Source organism: Osmerus mordax, chromosome 14 (assembly GCF_038355195.1).
Source record: "Osmerus mordax isolate fOsmMor3 chromosome 14, fOsmMor3.pri, whole genome shotgun sequence".
NCBI classification, from domain to species: Eukaryota; Metazoa; Chordata; class Actinopteri; order Osmeriformes; family Osmeridae; genus Osmerus; species Osmerus mordax.
The window spans coordinates 12,908,961-12,929,293 of record NC_090063.1 but is presented as its reverse complement, the minus strand read 5'-3'; the positions used below and the strand labels follow the sequence as shown (position 1 = coordinate 12,929,293).

Here is a 20,333-nt window from a genome sequence, read left to right as displayed (position 1 = left end):
TGATGGGGAGTTTTCGGGGAATGACATTTTGTGTGATAGATTAGTGGGGGTTATGAGCCGAAGAAATATTCAGTTATCTCCTCCTTAGGAGCACATTTCTTGCTCTTTTAAGCATGTTTCCAACCATGCAGGATTAAAGGGTAGAGAGATAAAGAGAGAGAGAGACAGAGAGAAAGAGACACAGAGAGAGAGAGAGAGCGAGAGAGGCTGGCATGGCTGCAAGTTTGGCTCTGTCTGCCAACTCGGAAGCTGTCTGATTTCGGTTATGGTTCAGTCTGGGAGAAGTAGGCTTCAGCCCACTGGGCTCAGCTGTAGAAGGTGTTTGCCCAGAACTAACAGGTCCCAATATAATCTGTGAATAGACTAACTAACTAACTAACTAACTAACTAACTAACTAACTAACTAACTAACTAATATACACACACATATATGTATTTAATTAGTCTACATATATTGAATTTGTGCATAGATTCAGCCAGTCTGTGACTTTATTGGAGACATTATTTGTGACAGGGTTGTGAGAATGTTGACAAAGAAGGTATTAAGGTTCTTTTCTGTCCATTAGTCAACAGACATTGTGAGCGTGCACACTCATGGAAAACCATGAACTTGAATCTGGTCACCATGCCAACATGAAGCTTCTATCAACAACAATGATTCCCCTGTAAGTACAGTCCCCGTCAATCAAAATGTGAACACGAAAAGAAGCCTGTCTGTACTTTATAGTGTATTCAGTACGCAAAAATCCATTGTTCAATCGAAAGAAAAAGGATGCGACTGTGTCATTCCCTCTCTCTGAAGACTATCATGCGGTCAGAACATTGAGAGAAATAGTGGTGCCCTCTTGTGGACACAGTTGACAGTCAATAAATATCCTTTTCCACCGACCGAATAGTGAAAATGCTTTTTGGTCTGAATAATTGGCGTAATCTATTGAGACCTCTATGTTACCTGGAATATGTTGCCTTTTGCCCTGCAGGTTTTACTGCCTTGTAAATCCAGATTTATTGCCCACCTAAATTTATTAAGTAGACTTGCTATAGTTAAAGAAAGAGAGGTTAACAGCACACCCAAGAAATATGCATGCATATTCTATTAGAAACACAATGTCTGACCTCATAAATAAACTACAATTGAGTGTAATTTAATTAAACACAAATTCAATGTAATTAAGTAAAGTTGCCCTATAGCATCGATTAATCGAATGTTTACCGACTGTTCTCAAAAATCCTATTCAAAGAGCCTCCTCCCCTCCCCTCCCCAGAAACCGAACCCTACTATCCTACTTGAAATAACATGCCCTGTACCCAGCGCAATACCTGCGCTCTGAAGCCTGCCTGAGACCGAGCGCACTCCCCCCTCCCACCTTGTCTCCTCGCCACCTAATTCGGAGTTTGTATTGCACTCGTTGCAGTAGGAGGGTCCATGTGCACAGAATGACGTCGCTCAGCAAGTCCGTCTGACTCCTTCGTTGTTTTTTATCTCTCTTCTATCGGAGGGCTAGAAAATCGCAAATCTGCGAAATTATGTTCGTATTGTGTCAATATCTGACACTGCCGTCCTCTTCGACGCTGTCGTTCGGTCTGTCAAAACAGCGCCTTGCTGTCGTGGATTACGAGTGATACGCAGCTGACTTCTCTGCTTTGAGCTGTCAAACTGAAACTGAAGTGGATTTATTTGCAAGAGTAAATACTATATGTTTGGAGGGAGGGTATTTGGAAGAAGATACAACTATTGCCGTGTCTCTGTGTGCTTGCCCCTCTGGATTATTGCTGCCCAGCAACTCAGCCACCTGACAAGTCTGAATGTCGTAATTAAGGTGAGGACATATTGAAAGGTTTTGCCAGAGCCTACATAGAAAAAACTGTCAACATATATATTTTTAATCCGCAACAACCATTAGCGTACAACTTCATTCCATTTTCTTCACAACGTGATTGCAAAATTTCTCCAGATCTGTCTGTACAACTAAATATTTAACTTTTAAACAACCCCGGGGAACCGTTCCGAATAGGTGACGTATAAGTAAAATGAAAACGGGTTTTTCTCTGTAAAAAAATATTTGAACCTCGTAGGCTAGTAATAGCCTAATATGAATGACAATAATAGGAATACATGTACAATATTGATTAGGCCCAATTTGACTTTGTAAAGCATGTTAGTATAGGCTATGCATGCATAATTACAAGGCACTTAAATCCTAAATCGCATATTAACCATTTGTAATGTATTCGTTACTGAGGATGTTTTTTTTATCATTACTTTCTTCTCTGGCGTGACACTTCTCACTGTGTTCTAGCTGTCAACCAAGTAACAGTAGAGGTTCTTCACCATCGCCTGCTAAACTGTCATTTTGTCACCGTGAGGGTAGCCTATAAAACATTACCTGTGGCCGATTTGGCGCGGACCTAGTCATAGTTTATGAAATTCAGTTGCTTGACTGTGCCCGTTATACACGTATGTCACCAACCTATATAGGCTACAGTCCTGTTAATCAAAACAATTGATCAAGCTTTCGTTTAATACTCACTACGTTTTCTGCCTTATTTGCAGTCTTTTTAAGCATCAACGCACTGAAACATTATTACAGAAGGCTACGCTACTTCTATAAGAAACTTTTCTGATCAATTGTGAGGCGTCAACCTACGATGTCAGATATTATCGTCCCAGATAACGTGATAAACTAATGTTATGCTATGGGCATTCAGGGTCAACTGGGCGCAAATGGTGGGTTTGGGGACTTGTTCAAAGTTCAACGGCATTTACGGCGCTTAAAGATATATTATTTTAAAGTTATGTCGCAGATATGTTGTGTCTTTGAGACCTTCTAGAGTGACAGAACAGACGGACCAATCCGTGAGTGGCAAGATAAAGTTCTTGTGACATTGTCTCTTTTCATCCAATGGAGAAAAGAGGTGTGGATTTAAAGGAACAGCGTCATGTATTTTAAAGACGTAGTAGCCCACTCTTGTTTCATTTGCGAAGTGAAAAGCAGATGCGATTAAGCATTTCCAGTCTTCCTGAAGTTACCGCCAAGTTAGTACGAATTCAAAAAAAGTTGTAAATCCACAAGTGTGCAATGATTGTCAATATGAAAGAAATGCCCATCCTCCCTAGTCACTACTGACACACACAGACATGCACGTAAATACTAATTTGTAAAGCAATATTTGAATGTACAAATTGAATAAATGTAATTCAAAATAGAATAAAAACATTGTCTCTATACCAAACTGTATTTGAAAAAGAGCAATATTTGCCAGGTGTCTTGACTGTTCTGGGGCAGGTTCAGAAAACATGTCCCAGCCTGTCATATAAGCAAAAGAAACCTGCGTCTGTGCCTTAGAGATCACAAAAGCCAATACTGCAGATACAATTGTTAGTACTATGACAATGACACTGCAGAAATGGTTAATGAATAAGTCATATGGGCCCATATGGGTCAGGTGTATTTGGGACATCACAGCACACGTGAGCATGATTGCCGAAACACTTTGGTATCACACAACAGTGTTTATATGTTGAGATGTCAGTGGACCCAAAGGGCAGCCAAGTCAACAATAACACTGACAATGTACACACCTTCAAAGTGTGTGCCAAAGAGAGTCCAACTGCTGCTTAGCCTTTGAATGCATACTACAGTGTGAACAATAGCTTGCATTAGCCAAACCTGAAGTTATATATCATCACTCACAGCATCATTTTGGTACATGGAATGTTACATGGCATTATTAACAAAGTTCTACTGCAGCCTCTTGTCCAGTTCAGTTAAGTTCTGCCCAGGCCAACATTGGCTTGTCCAAGCCTGCAAACAAACGAACACAAACACACCTTTGCAAAGGGTGTTAGATCTCCAAAAACAACTTACACAGAGATGAGTGGTAACCTTAGGGTAACCTTAAGAACCAATGCAAATAAACAGCAGTGTGGAGAATGTCGAAATTAATTAATCAGAATACCAGTAACACACCTATGATTGAATAACAATTAATAATTGACAGGTTTAATATTCACTGTACTGCATTGAAACTGTATTGTATATATACACACATACACAAACACTGGGTATCATGTTATTATGTAAATATAAAGAGGAAAAATATATAAATTCCTCAATTGCAAATTGTTTGGCCCTTGTTTTCTTACACTCTCCTTTACTTCCACATCTAACAGGTGAATCAATGACCCAGGCATGGAGACCAAAAGATACCAAAGTTTCTTTGAAGGAGCTGACACAGAGAACAGATGGTCCCAGGTCACCAGTGCTATGGACTACTGCAGCAGCGCCGAAGAGTCCAGCCTAGCTAACAGCGACATCCTGATGGACATCGTCAATGTCGGCTGCCCAGCAGGCAACGCTGGGGTTGATTGCAAGAAGAACAACGTTAAGAAGCCGGAGCAGCAGACTCTCCGACTTGGTCAGAATACGTCAATTGTCCTCCCCCTCTTTAACAACTCCCTCCATGGCCGCAAGCTGGAAATGGACTCCAAGGAGCTTTCCAAGACTGTGGCGGAATCTATGGGCTTGTACATGAACGCAGCCCGGGAGGCCGATTTTGGCTTCAGCCAGCATGGTGGGCAATGCAGCCCGGGAAAGATGTACCCGGTTTGCGGGCGCGCCCTTGAGGACAACCAGTGCATGTCCTCAGGGCGTGTCAAGTTGAAGGCGCCAGCGTTGGGCCTCCAGACGGTCCTGCAGCAGTCAAGTGTTAGCCAAGGGGAGCTCTCCTCGGGCCCTCCGATCGTGTCAGCGTCGGCCCAAGTTTCCTCACTGTCCTGCAGCCCCCACACCTCCAGCTCCATCTCCAGCCCTGGAGGCAGCAACAACATGGTGTCGTCCACCACTAGCCCCACGACCTGCTTCGGCCCGGCCTGTTCGTCCATCAGTAGCCCCATCAGCCAGAATCCTGCTGCCATTGGACTGCCGCTTGCCCACGTCCAGCGCAGGAGTTCAGCAACCTGTAGCCCGGCAGAGTCCAGCACGGTGGGCTCTCCACCTCTCACCAGCCCCCTCAATGTAATGAGGTCGCCCATCTCCAGCCCCCAGAGCATGAGCAGTGTGCGCTCCCCGCCATCATGCAGTGCCACCTGCACCATGTCTACCTGCAACATGTCGTCCGTGTCCAGCCCCACTGGGAGCAGTGGTAATAACATCAACTGCAACAGCAATGTAAGACCGTCCATCTCTAGTCCCACTATAGGGGGGGCTATGGCCGTGTCAAGTCCGAGGAACTCTTCCTCTACTGGGTTTGGTGTTTCCAGTCCAGCCAGTGGACTGGGCTTGGTCCAGAATGACTCCTGTAGCCCAGAGGCCTCCAGTGGAGACCAAGACTTTAAGTCCTTTGAGTTTCCCAAGGTGGAGAGCGTGGATGGGGAGCTGTTTAACGTAGGCCTGGATCAGATGGGGATGGTGAAGTACATCAAGAATGAGCCTGGGACAGACTACAGGAGCATGTGTCTGGGCACCTCCAAATGCCACGCTGGTGCCGGTTCGCCCTTCATCACACAGATCAAGAGTGAGCCAAACAAAGATGGTGGCTGCATGAATCAGCATCACTTTGGTGAGCAACCGTCCTCTATGGGTCTCTTCCCTGCATCAGAGACAACCTATTTGTCACTAAGGGACAACATTGATGAGTACAGCCTTTCTGGGATTTTGGGACCTCCCGTGTCCTCCATGAATGGCAACTATGAGGCTGGGGTATTTCCCAACAATACCCTGTCCAAAGGGATTAAACAGGAGACCAACGATGGCAGCTATTACCAAGAGAATAATAACGTGTCAACGTCGGCCATTGTTGGCGTTAATTCAGGTGGACACTCATTTCATTACCAGATCGGAGCCCAAGGAACAATGTCTTTCTCGCGGCACGATGTGAGGGACCAGGCCAACCCTTTGTTAAATCTCATTTCACCGGTTGCGGCGTTAATGGAGTCGTGGAAATCTCGACCCGGCATGGTGCAGGGTCCGCTGTCGGCCAGGGGGGAGCCTTACCCAAGCCAGAGCTGCCTGGCAGACAACATGTCAAGGTAAGGAGATGAAGGAGAGAGACAAGCACTCTGGGAACTGTAGTTCCTTAGGCCTGCGGACGGCTTGTCATGAGGATGAATTTTACTTCATTGGCACCTGCCTCGAAGGGGTTATACGGTATAGCTTTGAGATGGTCCTGAAACTTCTGACATAAGTTTACTAGAAGTGAGTGTTTTCTTCACCGCGACTCGATAAATAGGGGTTGACATGGTGTCTGGCTGTGAAGCACTGGGGGTTCTTTAGGGCGTTGACTACGGGGTGACTGTTGCCTAATAATAATAACAACAAGGCTTGGGAAAGGCAGCGGGATGTTGGCCAGGGGAACAGGAACTGAGGGATGGAGTCCAGGTCATTGTTACAATACATTAAAAAGAGTCCACAACAGCAAAACACAGTGTTCTACTGTAACAGGGAGGCAAAGTTTGAATTGTATCTTTTAGCTGGAAAAACAAAATTGTTGTGCAACGCTAATATCTATTTTAATGGGCCCTTTATGGGAGCAGCATCGTAAATAATGAATGATTGATCCCATGCTTATGTTACTGAACCAATGAAATAATCAGTTCCTTCAAAAGGGCGAAACCCCCAACAAAAACAAACACGCAGAAAGAAAAGAAGTACCAGACAACAATACAGGCTTCTATTACAGAGACTGATCTTGCAGAGTCTAACTTTGACACAGTTGTTGGTTTTTCAGTTAATATCATGTCCTAGTTGCATACAAAGCTAAATGGCCGTTCATCACTATTAAGGATGAACCAAAGAAAATCGAACTACCAGGAAATAGACCAAGAGAAACACAGAATGACTTTTGTTGCAGCTGAAGCATGTGAACCAGTTACGTAACATATCCCTTGCAGGGAGAGCCTGCTATTTATTTACAGTAAATCAAAAAGATATGGCTACAGTGTCTGAAGGGGGGGTTCTCTAAAAGATTACAATGAATGTCTAATGGTGGTGATATATAGATGATAGTAGCTTATCAAAAAGGGTATAAAGTTGTTCACGACACACTGTAAATTCACTCCCTATAGCATCATTTTGCAGGAAGTATTAAACAAGGCCATAAACGGCATCCCTCTCCTGACTTAAAAAGTTTCAGATGTTTGAGAGAGTTTTAAGAGGAATACATGTGATCTCTTAGAGCCTTTCTGGCTCTGTTTTACTTGGTGTTCGCTATTTTGGCCAACGTGGTTCAGCTACTAATGACCCCCCACTTCACGACAAGATTCAAAACATCCATAAACATCCACAAACTAATTTGAAATAGGTTACATTGAGGTGTTTGAAATGGAGTGTTCAAGTATGTGCCCCATGTCAACCACCTCAATGGGCACAAAAGGTAACTTACCAACACGTGGAAGCATGTTGAATTTATATTATGGGCTTTGACCAATGCATCAGTTGGTATTAATTATCCACTTTTACTGTATCAGTTGTTGATGCTGTCTAAATATCCTGAGCTTTGTAAAGTATTATATAAAAATTATGCATTTATTTTTCATTCAACCTCTTAACAAAGAGTCCATATTCATTTTTCTAACCATAAATACTTTGGGACATCCTCATGAAATCTCTCCTCTCACCAGTACTTTTATTAAGCTAGTTTGAGCTAATTTTAGATAAATTTGCTGCATTATGATCAGCATGATCAATGTGTGTATTACTATTTAGTAGTGTGTGTGTGTCCGGTGCAAGTGTGCGCGTCTGTATGCACACTTAAGCATGTGTGTAATAATGAGATGTGGAGCTGCAATGGGGGAGGAAGGGCGATAAGAAGGAGGAAGGGTGGGGGTGGGATGTGGCCGTTACCTGGGAGGCAATCCATATGGTGAGAGCCAAAGTGATGTTGACGGGATCACTGCCACACTGGTTCTAATGAGATCCAGTTTAGCCCTGATGTCAGACAGGATGGCAGTCAGAGGTGGGCTGTATGGAAGCCAACCAGCCAGAAAGCTGCACACACACACACACACACACAACTGTGAGAGACATTACCAGAGAACTTAGCACACACCATTGTTGGTCTGCTATGGACTTTCTATGTGGAGATTATTTCATATTGCTAAAATGCAATGCTCATGGTTAATCCAAAACACTACAGTTATTTTGACACTAGCTATAGTTTTTATGAAGTAATAGTAACTATGCTAGACCTGCATGTTGGAACTGAAATTAAATGTTGATTTAACTTCCATCAATAATTTTTCTTTAGCATTTTAAGAAAAGTATCATGTTTCAAATTGGGGATTTTTAAAATGGTCAACTATCACATGGGTAGAATGTCTCAGTCAAGAGACATACAGCTGGGTCCTGGACTATAGGTTGACCCAAAGACCCATTTTATAGAGGCAAACCAGATGGGAAAGTCTGCTTTTTTTCACTGACGGAAACAAAGAAAGGGTGCTAGCCTGTATTTACTTTGCTGTAGTTTCTATAATGCTGTGGCTACCTAGTGGTTAAGCAGTGCCTGAAATTTTCAATTGAGAAAATCTAAAATGGGTATGGATAATTCGTTTTGTGTATTTTGGGATTTAAGCAATATAGTTAAAAAAGGACTTGCATGTGCAGAATTTATGGATTATTTAAAACATTTTATAAAAATCTCTTTCATCCTGTTAGCAAGGTCCTTTACACTAGGTCTGTGGTTCTCTAACCTCTAGCCTCTCTGGACCTCCTGTCCAGTATGTTTGAGATGTTTCCCCTTTTCCAACACACCTGGTTCAAATGAATGGATATAATTCAGCAGAAGCCTGATAACGACCATTCATTTGAATCAGGTGTGTTGCAAGAGGGGAAACGTCTCAAACATCTCAAACATTCTGGACCCTGAGGACCAGGGTTGGAAACCACTGCACTAGTTACCAGAGGTAGCTCTCAGAGACCAATGCCTGTCTTTTCTTTATGAAACTAGATAAAGAATCCTTGCTTGTTGACAATCCCACTTAATGTCCAATGTAAGGGAAGTTTAGCTGTGAGCTCAGGACACTGTCCAATAATATTTTGGAATATTACTAACTGCATTTGCCATGAAATAAATTGGAATGGCCCTTTAAACATGTTTGAGTCAGGCAGTTGATAAGCCACCGACATGACAAACACGATGTCACAAGACATTAAATAACTTCCCAGGCTGCATTTAACCAGTTTCGATAGAGGAGGAGAAAGTACTAGTTGAGTTTTGGACTGGATCGTGCAAGCATATATATCTTATTTTGAGTCCTTCCTCTCCCTGTTGTCTTTAGGCTATACAGTAGAATGTTCATTGTATTAGCGACAAGGTCTTTGAAAAAGCTCAACATTGAAAATACTATCGAAGGTTGTTTTCTTTTTTCACCAGAAAAGAACGCTTTGCACTGGACCTCGTCCAACTCCTAATGTTCTACTGGGGGATGAAAGGGCATACTCTTGAGAGAACACTAATAAGCCCTTAATTGTATGTTCTTCCACTAAATTAATGGATGGCAATGATTTGATTAATTCAGACGCTGCTGGATACTAATATCCAATTAAACCCTGTCCATGGCTCACTGGGGGCTCCCAGTGCATTGTGGGCCGGCAGCTGTGGGGGAGTGGGTGTGTGTGTGTGTGTGCATGTGAGTGAGTGTGTGGGAGGTGGGTGGTGGTTGCTCGTTTTAGATATGACTGTGGAGGTGTGTGGGTTGAGGGTGCCCAAAGTTTAGGTGGTTTCACCTATTCTGTGCCGGCAGGTGTGTATCTTGTTTTTAGTGTGTGTGTTCATGCAGAGGTGGGGGCGGGGAGGTGATGCTGCCCTAATGAGCCACTTTAGGCTGGTGTCTTTGGTCACGGCCCCTGGCCCCAGGTTATTTGCTTTGGCCACATCATCTTACGTCCTGGTGGAGACATTCTCACCCTGGGTGATTTACGGCCCATTCTGTCAATGTGTAACTACCACTCAATAGTCAATAGTCACTTACATACAGTATATCTTGATCTGATAACTCGACTATCTCTAGGTCACGGTAAGATACAATATCAATACAGTAATGTCTGATTTTTGGAAACTATGAGGTCGAGATATTTATTTATTTATAGTAGTTAACAAATATTTTTTTTTACAAAAGTACTGTAGTGTAGAATGTTACATAATTATTTTCTGAATAATGGTGAGTCAAATAACTAATTATATAATTTGGATTTGGATGTATTTTCTCACAGACAATTGAAACTTTTGATGTATTTTTCTCACCCGCACACACTTGGATGCGCACACACACACGCAGAGCAGAGACATGCAACTACACAGACTCTGCTTGGCATCCTAATAAAAGTGTGCTCACTGTTCGCAATGGCTGCTGGGATACAAGAGCCTGTCCTCACCTGAACCCCTCTCCTGAAACGGCGTCAGGTGACAGAGAGCCAAATTTCCGCTGGATCTCTTCTCAGGCGCAGGTCTAACTTCTATTACCTTTTGCTGACATACGAAGGCTCATCCTCTAGGTCATTAAACTCTCTTATGAAAGACCCGAAACTAAATACGGGCACCACAACAAAGAGTAGTGGATTTTTGTGAAGTTTGAATGCCAGATTGTTTGGTTTTTCACAGCAAGGTGTGGTGGCAGGCTACTTTTGAGCTAAGGGCATCCCACAATGGTTACCAACAGGAATTTACTTTGTTTACTGTAGTGAAATGTAAGACAGCAAATGTGTCTCAAGAGTGAAGTTCTGGGTTAGCGTTTGCATACCCACTGTATGTGCTTGATTTTAGAACGTAGAAATGTTATTACCATTTATGGTTAACAATCATACAGGATAAGCTATGAAAAGTATATTTTGTTTAGCTGGGAAGGATTCTTTCCCTTACTCTCTCGTTCTCTGTCAGTGCATCATTGTCTTCCTCGCTGTAATGCATGCCAATGCGCTTCAGTGAACAAACAAGGCATGACTTGATAGTTCATGTTTAATTGGAGTTTGTGCAAGTATTCACGTCCAACGACTTATTTCTCCATTTGGCTGGCTTGTTCCGTCCATGGAACAGGACCAATTGACATCTAGGCGGAAATGGATGCCATTAAGGAAAACACTTCAAAAATGTTAATTGTTCCACTTCAGAGGTTAGAAAAGTGGGTCATGCCTGGCTGGCTCAATTAAAGTTAAGGGGGGTGAAGGGGGGCTTTATGTAACGCACACATGCACGCGCAGCGTTCACACAACCCACACACATCTGCACACATGCAGTAGAGCTCCACACACACACACACACACACACACACACACACACACACACACACACACACACACACACACACACACACACACACACACACACACACACACACACACACACACACACACACACACACACACACACACACACACACACACACACACAGTACCCTTGAATATGCCTAATAAATCTTTTAAAATGGCATGCGTGATGGCATCGAATGTGACCTAGAAAGACGCAGTGCACAGTCCTGTTTATGGGCCACTACAGAACAGAAACAACAGAAGAGAACTTTGTCCTTGTGTCGGTCTTGTGTCGCACCCATACACATAACAAAGATGACTAGGGTGTTGGTGGAGGTGGGGGCCTTCGGTGAAATCCCTGTTAATCATGACTCACCCAAAATTGAAAAAAATACCCCTTTCTTATTATACAATGACAGACAGGATCGAAAGACAGCGTGTCACATTCAGCCGCACATTTAAGCTAGTAAGTAAACTTGTTTGGCAGGAAGTCATTGCCCCTAACAACTGAAGAGGCGATGAAATAGCATCTTTACTGCGGTGGATTTTGTTCTAAACTTAAGGCCACACCTTGTCTAACAGTGGCCCAGGGTTATAGATGCAGGTTAGGAGGTTGTAGGGTACCTATATGACCGATACTGGACCGAATCAGAACGCAGATTTCGGTGCCACTTAAATTCCTGAGCTGTTGATTGAAATATTTGCCCACTGGTGCATCATCAGCATTTAGGCAAGTGTGAGGTAAGAGTATTCAGGCAACATTGAGGCTGTAGCATTCAGACTCGCAATTATATAGTTATATATTTATACTCAAAACATAGCTATTGGTTTCCAGAAAGTTGTCATTTTGGTAGTTGTTACATCATGCATGGAATAGTGGTTTATATTTGTTCCCGTGCTTCCTGGACTATCCGAGTAACTAGTACAAACAACTGAACAAAGAAACAAGAAGCTAGCCAATGGCAAGCCAGCTTCCACACTGGGATATTTGTGTTTTCTGTTTACAGTCTCAACTTCGCACTCTCATCCAGCCTGACCCATAGCTCGAGGAGATACTCAGATCTGGCAACCGGTGATGATTGTGAAACCTGGCAACCTCCCTTCTGGTTTTACTGCACTGTACTGTACCTGGCACAGGCGAGACATTCCTTGTTTACTGTCTGCTTTTGTTTGGACTGCTTGCATCGACTAGGCCACAGCCAGCTGGAATCTCTCATTTGAGTAGTTTAGCTTTGGATTTAGCCTGTCACACATTCATTTTGTGTTTGGAATGTAGTGGCAATTGTTTACACACATTTCAGGCCAGAAGAGTTACCTCAAACAATGCACAAATAGTCATCAGAACAGTAAATACAAAAATATACATACACTTTATATTGTATATATTTCTTACATTTTCTTAGCAAATATTTTTTTCTTCTCAGCTGTCAGTACTGTTTTTGGTGTTAAATACACATTTGCAGTTCACAGTGATCATTGACAAAACTGTGTGACATTTAACTTGGGTAAAACCATGGAGCTCCTTCTCTAACATGCTTCATCTGGATTTCCATGAAGTCTTTTTTTGCAGAACCTTTGATTGTGCCATTTGATCCGAACATAAATTCAAGTGATAACTCTTCCAGAATAAATCTTACTAATGTAAAGGATCACTTCATTGGCATTTAGGGCAGATCATTTGTATATAATTAGATTACTATTTGCACACTCTATTTTCCCTGTGCCGGGCTCTCAGGCCTCTGCTGTCAGTCCAGTCTGCCTTTCCTCCACGGCACATGGGCTGGTATGGTGTATATATGCTAAATTATCACTGCACCCAGGGTGTCTGCAGCAATAATCTTAGACCAAGCACAGGCCTGATGTTCATTAGGGTTCACAAGGAAACATGGTTGAGTGAGAGGACTCCTTTGTGTTAGTTTCAATAGCAAATAAGGATATTATGCCTCATTGCTTGTTTAAAATCTGTAGTTTCTCTTTCTATCTGATGCACACATACAGGACAGTATAGCATATTAGCAGTATAGCACATCCTATTCCATGTCATTTATTTAGCGCAAGAACATTCCCAGTCTAATTTTGGATAATCTACACATTCTTTCAGTCATACATCCACTTTCTTACATGGCTGCCCTCTATAGCCCTGGTTTGTTATGAGGGCAAAAAAGAGGAAGAGAAGGAAGAGGTGGGGAGAGAGGAGGATGTTTTCCTTCATGCCGTGGAGCGTCCGACATGCCTGGAGTTCCTCACTCCATTCCAGCGTGTTTATGACCAGCCCCCCCGGGCCCCGGTGACATGCGCGGCCATCGCCGCATACATTTTTTTTTCTCTTCCTCTCAACGTTCCTTGTCACCATGCATCTGTGTCAGTCAGTAAAGGAGGAGAGGCGTTTAGATGCATCCTTCTACCTGCCCCCCCTCCCCGTCCCCCTCCCTCCACCTCTCACCCCCACCCCTCATCACGGGGACGGGGGCCAGGTAACCTGTTTGGCAGGTCGGTGTCAATGGGTGCACTGACGCTCTGCTCCATGGGACTTGTTGCATTGAGAGGCGTTTCCCGAGTTAAACAAAGAAAGTAGGCAAGGGACAAGAGTGGGAGGGGGGAAAAGGTGTTCTACATTACGACCAACACCTTAAACCCCCATCGCCCAATGACAGGGGGCCGTGCCACCCTGTGCGGAACTTAACCTGACACCTGCTCTCTGCCACCCTGTCCTCTCCCATGAGGTTGTCTGTCATGTGAGCTGGCTCTCATCGTGCCTGCGTCCAAACACGGTACAGTCATGGTGGGGGTGATAGGACACCTTTGAGGAGACTGGATATCCTGCAGTGTCTTAACCACCACCACAGGCCCTGCGCCAGGCACCGATTTGCGGGGGGGCCATACGTTGCTTTGGGGGGGGGGGCACGTTTTTATTTTTATTTATTTTTTTACAACCTATGGTAGCATAGTAGGTCAACTTTTCACCTATAATCCAACTCCGGCACAAAAAGGTGACAAACCGTATTATTTAGAATCTCACAAGCTAATAAATAGGCCAGCTGAGCAGGTTGCCTACCCAACGAATAATACAGCGACAATAATTTAATAATTTAATTTATTTAATCGTCTTCATTTTCAAACAAAAGATGATTACCGAAACGGAGCGCAGCACAGCAGCGCAGCATCCAGCAACCACGAAAAGGGCCTACCAACAGCTATAGCTGTAGGCCCTATGTTGAAAAGTATTTTTTTTGTATTCAGTGCCGTATTACAATATAGTTAGAATATAATTTATTGTTTTGTATATCCATATTGAAGGTCCCAACATGTACAAACTCATCTGTTTCAAAATAAATTTGTAAAGCGTTTATTCAGATTATGGTGCCTACAGTGTTTTCCGCTTCGAATTGAAATCTCAGACGATATTATGAGTAAAGACATGTTTCTTGTGTTGTCAATGTTGTCAATAAAAGTCTAAACTTTTTTTCCCACGAAGAATTTGTTTGTAGCAGTAACGTGAGTTATTTCAGGAAAGAATTATGTGACCGGTTAGATAGTTAGTTATCATACCTAGCGATAGCGTATTTCGACAGATAGCTAGCTAGCTGCAAGCAGCTTCATTTACTTCGGTGCAGACATATGTGTGTTTTTCGATATATTGAGTTGGGTCTCCCACACTTTTTAATCCACAGCCGGCACCTTTCCTCCTGTGTTTTGGACTTTGGATTTGTTTTTTTTACATGTGATAAGTGACTGACTGGCTCGTTCGTCCGTCCGGCCCGGCACCCAAAGGCCCGCCCAAAGCGCCGGGTCTGCACCACCACCACATACATACACACACACGCTTCTAGCAGAAATTGGACGTTACATTTGCCACTAACTCGTTAATCCCATTCCAGTGACCCAATGTTCAACAAACATCGTTACCCTGCGTGTGTGTGTGTGTGTGTGTGTGTGTGTGTGTGTGTGTGAGCAGCTGCCATGGGGAGGACATGCACAGTCCAGGTTCCGTTTTCACCCCTGGCCAGGAATGGGGTCACAGACATTCTATACCCAGATGTTCTGAAAACCAACCCCGTGATTTCACTAACCCATTGCGAACTTAGAGTGCGTCACAAACACAGACACACACACTTCTTATGTACTCCATTCCAGCGCAACAGTACTCAATTATTTTGTGAGATATTTCAAAACAAAGTATCTTCTAAAATACTATTACATTTCTCCCTTTTTTAATTGTGTTGTTGTGTTATTCATTAAGGAAACCAGATTCCAGATTGTAAGCAGAAACCTGCCTGGAAAATGTAAGTTGTCTCTAGAGCCTTATAAAAATAACAGCCGACCGGTTTAAGTCCTGTTCTCTCCAGGGTGTGCACTAACGTTGGTTTAGATACCCTTCTGCGCTCAGATTAAGACACACTCTTCAATGACCTGTCGTTTTCACAGGGTATACATTTGTATTGTGTTTAAATCAAATAGGAGAGGAGAACATTTCAAAAAAGCACCAAAAAGTATAATAAAGTCGCAAAACAGCCATGCTTAACAGCACCCCCCCCCCCCCCACACACACACACACACATACATACGCAGTGATTACCCTGGAACTGAGCCAAAATCATCAAGAGCAAACTGCCGTACTGCATGGAATGACAGTCTGTCAGAAAAGAAGAAACAGATACTCATTCATATTCGCTTGAGTGTCCAGTCTTTAAATTTTTGATTTGAGCAGTGATCAGCCGTATTAAGGCCACAGGGGGTCGAGTGTTCACCTCATGCCAGGTACATGAGCAGGAGAGCGATCTGCTCTGCATGTTTTATGTAGTTCTTTGCGGAGGAAACCGGGAGGAAGGCATGGGATGAACATGCAAACTCAACAGAAATAGGGCCAGGAGACAGCCCACCTAAGCCCCCCCCCCCAAAAAAAAAAAAAAAGTACAATAGGCTTACTTAGTTAAGGTCCCTCTGCAGTTAAAGATGGACACACACACAGCTATGATGATACTGGGCAGAGTTCATGAACCTACTGTCTATCATCACATGTTGTGTTGGTGCTGACATCTGGAAAAGGACTTTACCAGGATGAAGCATCTCACAGTTTATTTTGGCAACAGGTACCCTGACTATGGCTGTTGATGCCGTATATTTAGGATTTTTTCCTGAGACTAGACAGCTTCTGTGGGGTGGTATCAAATAGTGTATCTGTTAGCAACCATGGCCTAGCAACCCCGGAGCAACAACCTTGCGATGGCCCACTAATGTTGGAAAAAATTAATAAATCCAGGGATTTTTCAAATCTACAATTATCCTGTTAGTACTATCATTCTATGGTCATGGGGAATTGGTTTGCGGAAGAGTCTAGGCAAATGTTTCACTGCAGTCTGTGCTGCCTGGGTATATTGGAGAGGGTTAAATACAGAGCACAATAACAGATAATGCACCATCTTTTCGCCTCGTAAAGATGGTGTTACATTGTCTTCGGTGACTTTGACGATGTTCGATGATGAATGTGTTCTGTCGTTCCTGTGACTTGGCCTTGATTGACCTATCAGTGCGGTGTATGAATGGCAATGTGGCGCTGCATTTGCCTACACAGTGTCTTAATGTACAGGACATTGGAAGGATGAATACAGTTATTCTGGCTGGACACTTTTCCTGAAGAGAAAGCACAGTGATTATATGTTTCCAGTTTGTGTGGTCCCAGCAGGGAGTTTTAGCTGTGCTTTAGATGTTCTCGACCTACAGAAGAAGGTAAGACAGAAAAAAACTCCTGGCATGGTGTTTGATACATTTGAGTCCTTTATAATGTTTATTCAGATTACACTTGTTGTTTTCATACAGTGAAACAGTTCAAACTACAGAATTGAGTGAAGTCTATTACTGAATATTCAGCAGTATACCTCAATTATTTGTAAAATACCATTTTATAGAATGCCAAACACATTTTATATTTTTATTTCGATAGTAGATTTAAAACGATTGCTTTTCTTTTTCACAGAAAGTTTATGCGAGCGCAGACTGAGCTATTTTGTTATAGAAAATATATATTTTGTGACCAACGCTATAATATAGTTTTTTGCGTGGCAAGAAACTGTTTGATTGCGGCCATTTAAGTCTGAACAGTCGTTTAAGATGATTTGAGGGAAAATTATAACTGCACAGGGAAGTCGCATATAAAAAGGAATTGTTTGATTTATATCACTGTTGGAAAGAAAATCTTTAGATAGAGACAATAATGTTTTAGATTAAGAATCATTAAGCTAAACAGCTCACTAAAGTGAGGAAATTGATATTCCAAAAGAAGAAACAATCTTTGTCAACCGAGTGGAATTCTAGGCAAGAATGAAAATAGTGGCCCAGTAATCATCTATGTACTGTAAGTGTGTCTAGCGTGTCTAGGAGTGACTGTAGACAAAGAAAGGGGATTTAGAGCCGAGCACTGAGCAGGCCATGGTGAGGTCAAGGACTATCCATGTAGACACACAGTAATGGTGATTCCCTAAACAGAAAGTATTGGCGCGACACATCTCATAACTCCTGCATTAGTACAAAGCACCATACAGCTCTGCATTGTACAGTGAGTCCTCCTGTACATCCCCTGGAATCTACCCTTAGGGAGAGAGAGACCGACCTCTTGTTGACCTCTTCTCCCTTTGCCTATATTTAGGCACTATAAGAGGTTTAAGCACGGAAATTAATAGTTGTCTCGCTACAGTATCCACGCCTTCTGTGCGTCGACATCTCCATGTGTAAACACATTCAATTCTCCTTGCCATCTGTCAACCCACACTGGTTCCGCTAAATGTAATGAGATTAAAGTAACGGAAAATGTTTCACCTTTTGAACCATAAGGGACATCCTACATAATAGAACTAGGACCTTGTGCAAAGGCCAGCTACTGTGAGATTATCTCTGTCGAGGGACAAACAAAGCAGCTGTGTGACGGGTCATCTGGGCCGGCTGTAGGAGGGGGCTCCAGAGGAGTAGGGGGCGCCAATTGAGGATTCACATAACCGTTATAAGTGACCTTAATGAGTATTAATGGATGCAACTCAGAGTTACGGCAATACAAATGGAAGTGTGTTTATTGGTGTGTGTGTGTTGGAGGGGGGAGAGGGAGAAACAGTGGTATATGGTACAGTGTATATGCTTTAGATAAACAGGAGGGGGAAGTGCTTACCAGACACCCTTAGGCTGGAGGACAGTGGAGTGTCATGTGGGCAGCTGTGTCTGCAGTCCTTCCGTCCTCACCGTGGCCAGTTCCCAGTCACGCAGCAGACTCTGGAGCTAATTTAACATTACATCTACATAGACACAGTGGTGTAGAAGCACTGTGGATATATGTAGAGTGTCATTTTCTTTCGATAAGGCTGTGTTGGTGCACCGGGTCCCACATTGAAGACACACAAAAATATTGTTGTTATTACAGTGTTCAGCACATGGATAGCGTCATTGTTAAAGTATTGCTGTACATCAGAAGAATTGTATGTTCAAAGTGTAAGCCAAAGAGAACATTGGGTTAGCCCTAACCCGAACATTAACCCTAACAACAGCTTTCATAGCCACAGACTGGCAGACAGACAGACACTCTTTTTGCAAATTGACAGACAGACACTTGTTGCAGACAGACAGACATTCTTGTTGTCCCCCCCCCCCTTGTCCTCAGACAAGACAAGAACAAGAACCTGCCATGACCGTCATCATTTCTGGCCTGTCCCCTGTTTTGGACACTTAAACAAGTACAGGTACAGGTACTTCGCTTTTTACCTTTGTATATAAATTTTAAAAAAAGTAAGTAGAAGCAAGTAGAAGCCTATGAATATTGTTAAATCATCGTCCAAGTACTAATCTGGCAAAGTACATCCTACATGTAGACTACACCCATCCAGTAGCCCACCAAGCCCTGGCATTGGGCCACAGGCAACCGCCATTCATGTTCGGCCACACACAGTCCACAATGCTCATGCCACACAATGTTGGTAATAAAAACCAGGTGGTAGGAGGCTGCAGGTCCATGTAAGTGACTGCAGGTCCACCTGCAGTCACTTACATGTCTTGACAGAACGAGGATGGGGGGCGGGGCGGGGGTAGGGGGGTCTGGTTCAAAGTAAAGACCCTACAGGGCTCTGTTCCAGCTGTTTCTCAGCCCACAGAGCTAACTTAGCATCAATCACAGGTTCTGCCAGTCGGTGTAAATGGGTTAAGCGAAAATGTTTCTTAAACATTTTTCTCATAGATTCCTTGAGACTGCCTGCGTTTTCCATAATTGGATTGAATGGGGGCCTACATTGGCCTACATACGTATTTATATTGTACTTAGGGCTCTTAATGCGAATGACACTGATCTGATGAGACTGACATTTAAGCTCTTAAATCCGCAGGCCTGTTATGCGGGCTTTGGAGACACGGAAGGAGGGACAGAGCGAGAGAGACAGAGAGAATGAAAAAAGGCTAGAGAGAGAGAGAGAGAGAGAGAAAGAGAGAGAAATAAAGTCTTGAGGAAGAAAGAAAAAAAGACCCAGATATTAACATTATACTGGAGGGGGTTTTGTGTTTGAAGACCCGTTAACGTGTCAATTACAATGTGTCATTTTCATCAACATCTCGCTGGCCCGGTGCATCAGAGGTGCTTTGGGCTCACGCTCAATTCTCCCGCTATGCCTGAGAAAATACAAGGTGCTGAAACAGGTTCCTCTGCAACTTCGGGACGTTTTTTTCTTCACTGCTGCTGCTTCACTGCTGCTGCTCGAACTTGAGAAAGTATGCTAAGTACTGCCAATATTTATTCACTTGACCTAGAAACTGAGCTGGGCTGCAGTCCTAGCAAAGCTGCATACATAGTCCGGGTTCACACAAGTCATATACAGTGTGATCTGCTCACTCCCTGTGCAGCTTATTGAAAGGTAGGTAACGAAAGCTGACTCGCTCCAAGTCAATATACATTTTGCAATGTGCAGAATTCTTTTTACCAGAGCTTGTTTAGCAGAGCATGATCCAGAGGATTAACCATGAGCTACATGCTAAATAAAGTTATGTGTGATTTTAGTTTGATCACCACAACTTAATAAAAATAACATAAAAAGTATACTGCTTTCTAATCCTATTCAGAAACAT

The 20,333-nt window shown here is 43.1% G+C and overlaps 1 protein-coding gene across 6 annotated transcripts in view; it reads left to right on the top strand.

The window, feature by feature from the left end:
* Window positions 1-1,441: 1,441 nt before the first annotated feature.
* The window catches only part of nr3c2 (nuclear receptor subfamily 3, group C, member 2), a 55,751-nt gene continuing 36,859 nt past the window's right edge, over window positions 1,442-20,333 (top strand). For all 6 annotated transcript variants that reach the window (XR_010878250.1, XM_067250985.1, XM_067250983.1 and 3 more), the window contains exons 1-2: window positions 1,442-1,820; window positions 4,175-6,031. Coding sequence is in view for 5 of the 6 variants with exons in the window: in XM_067250985.1 (XP_067107086.1) it covers window positions 4,194-6,031 (1,838 nt within the window). In the remaining variant the exon portion in view is untranslated. The remainder of the gene's footprint in view (window positions 1,821-4,174; window positions 6,032-20,333) is intronic.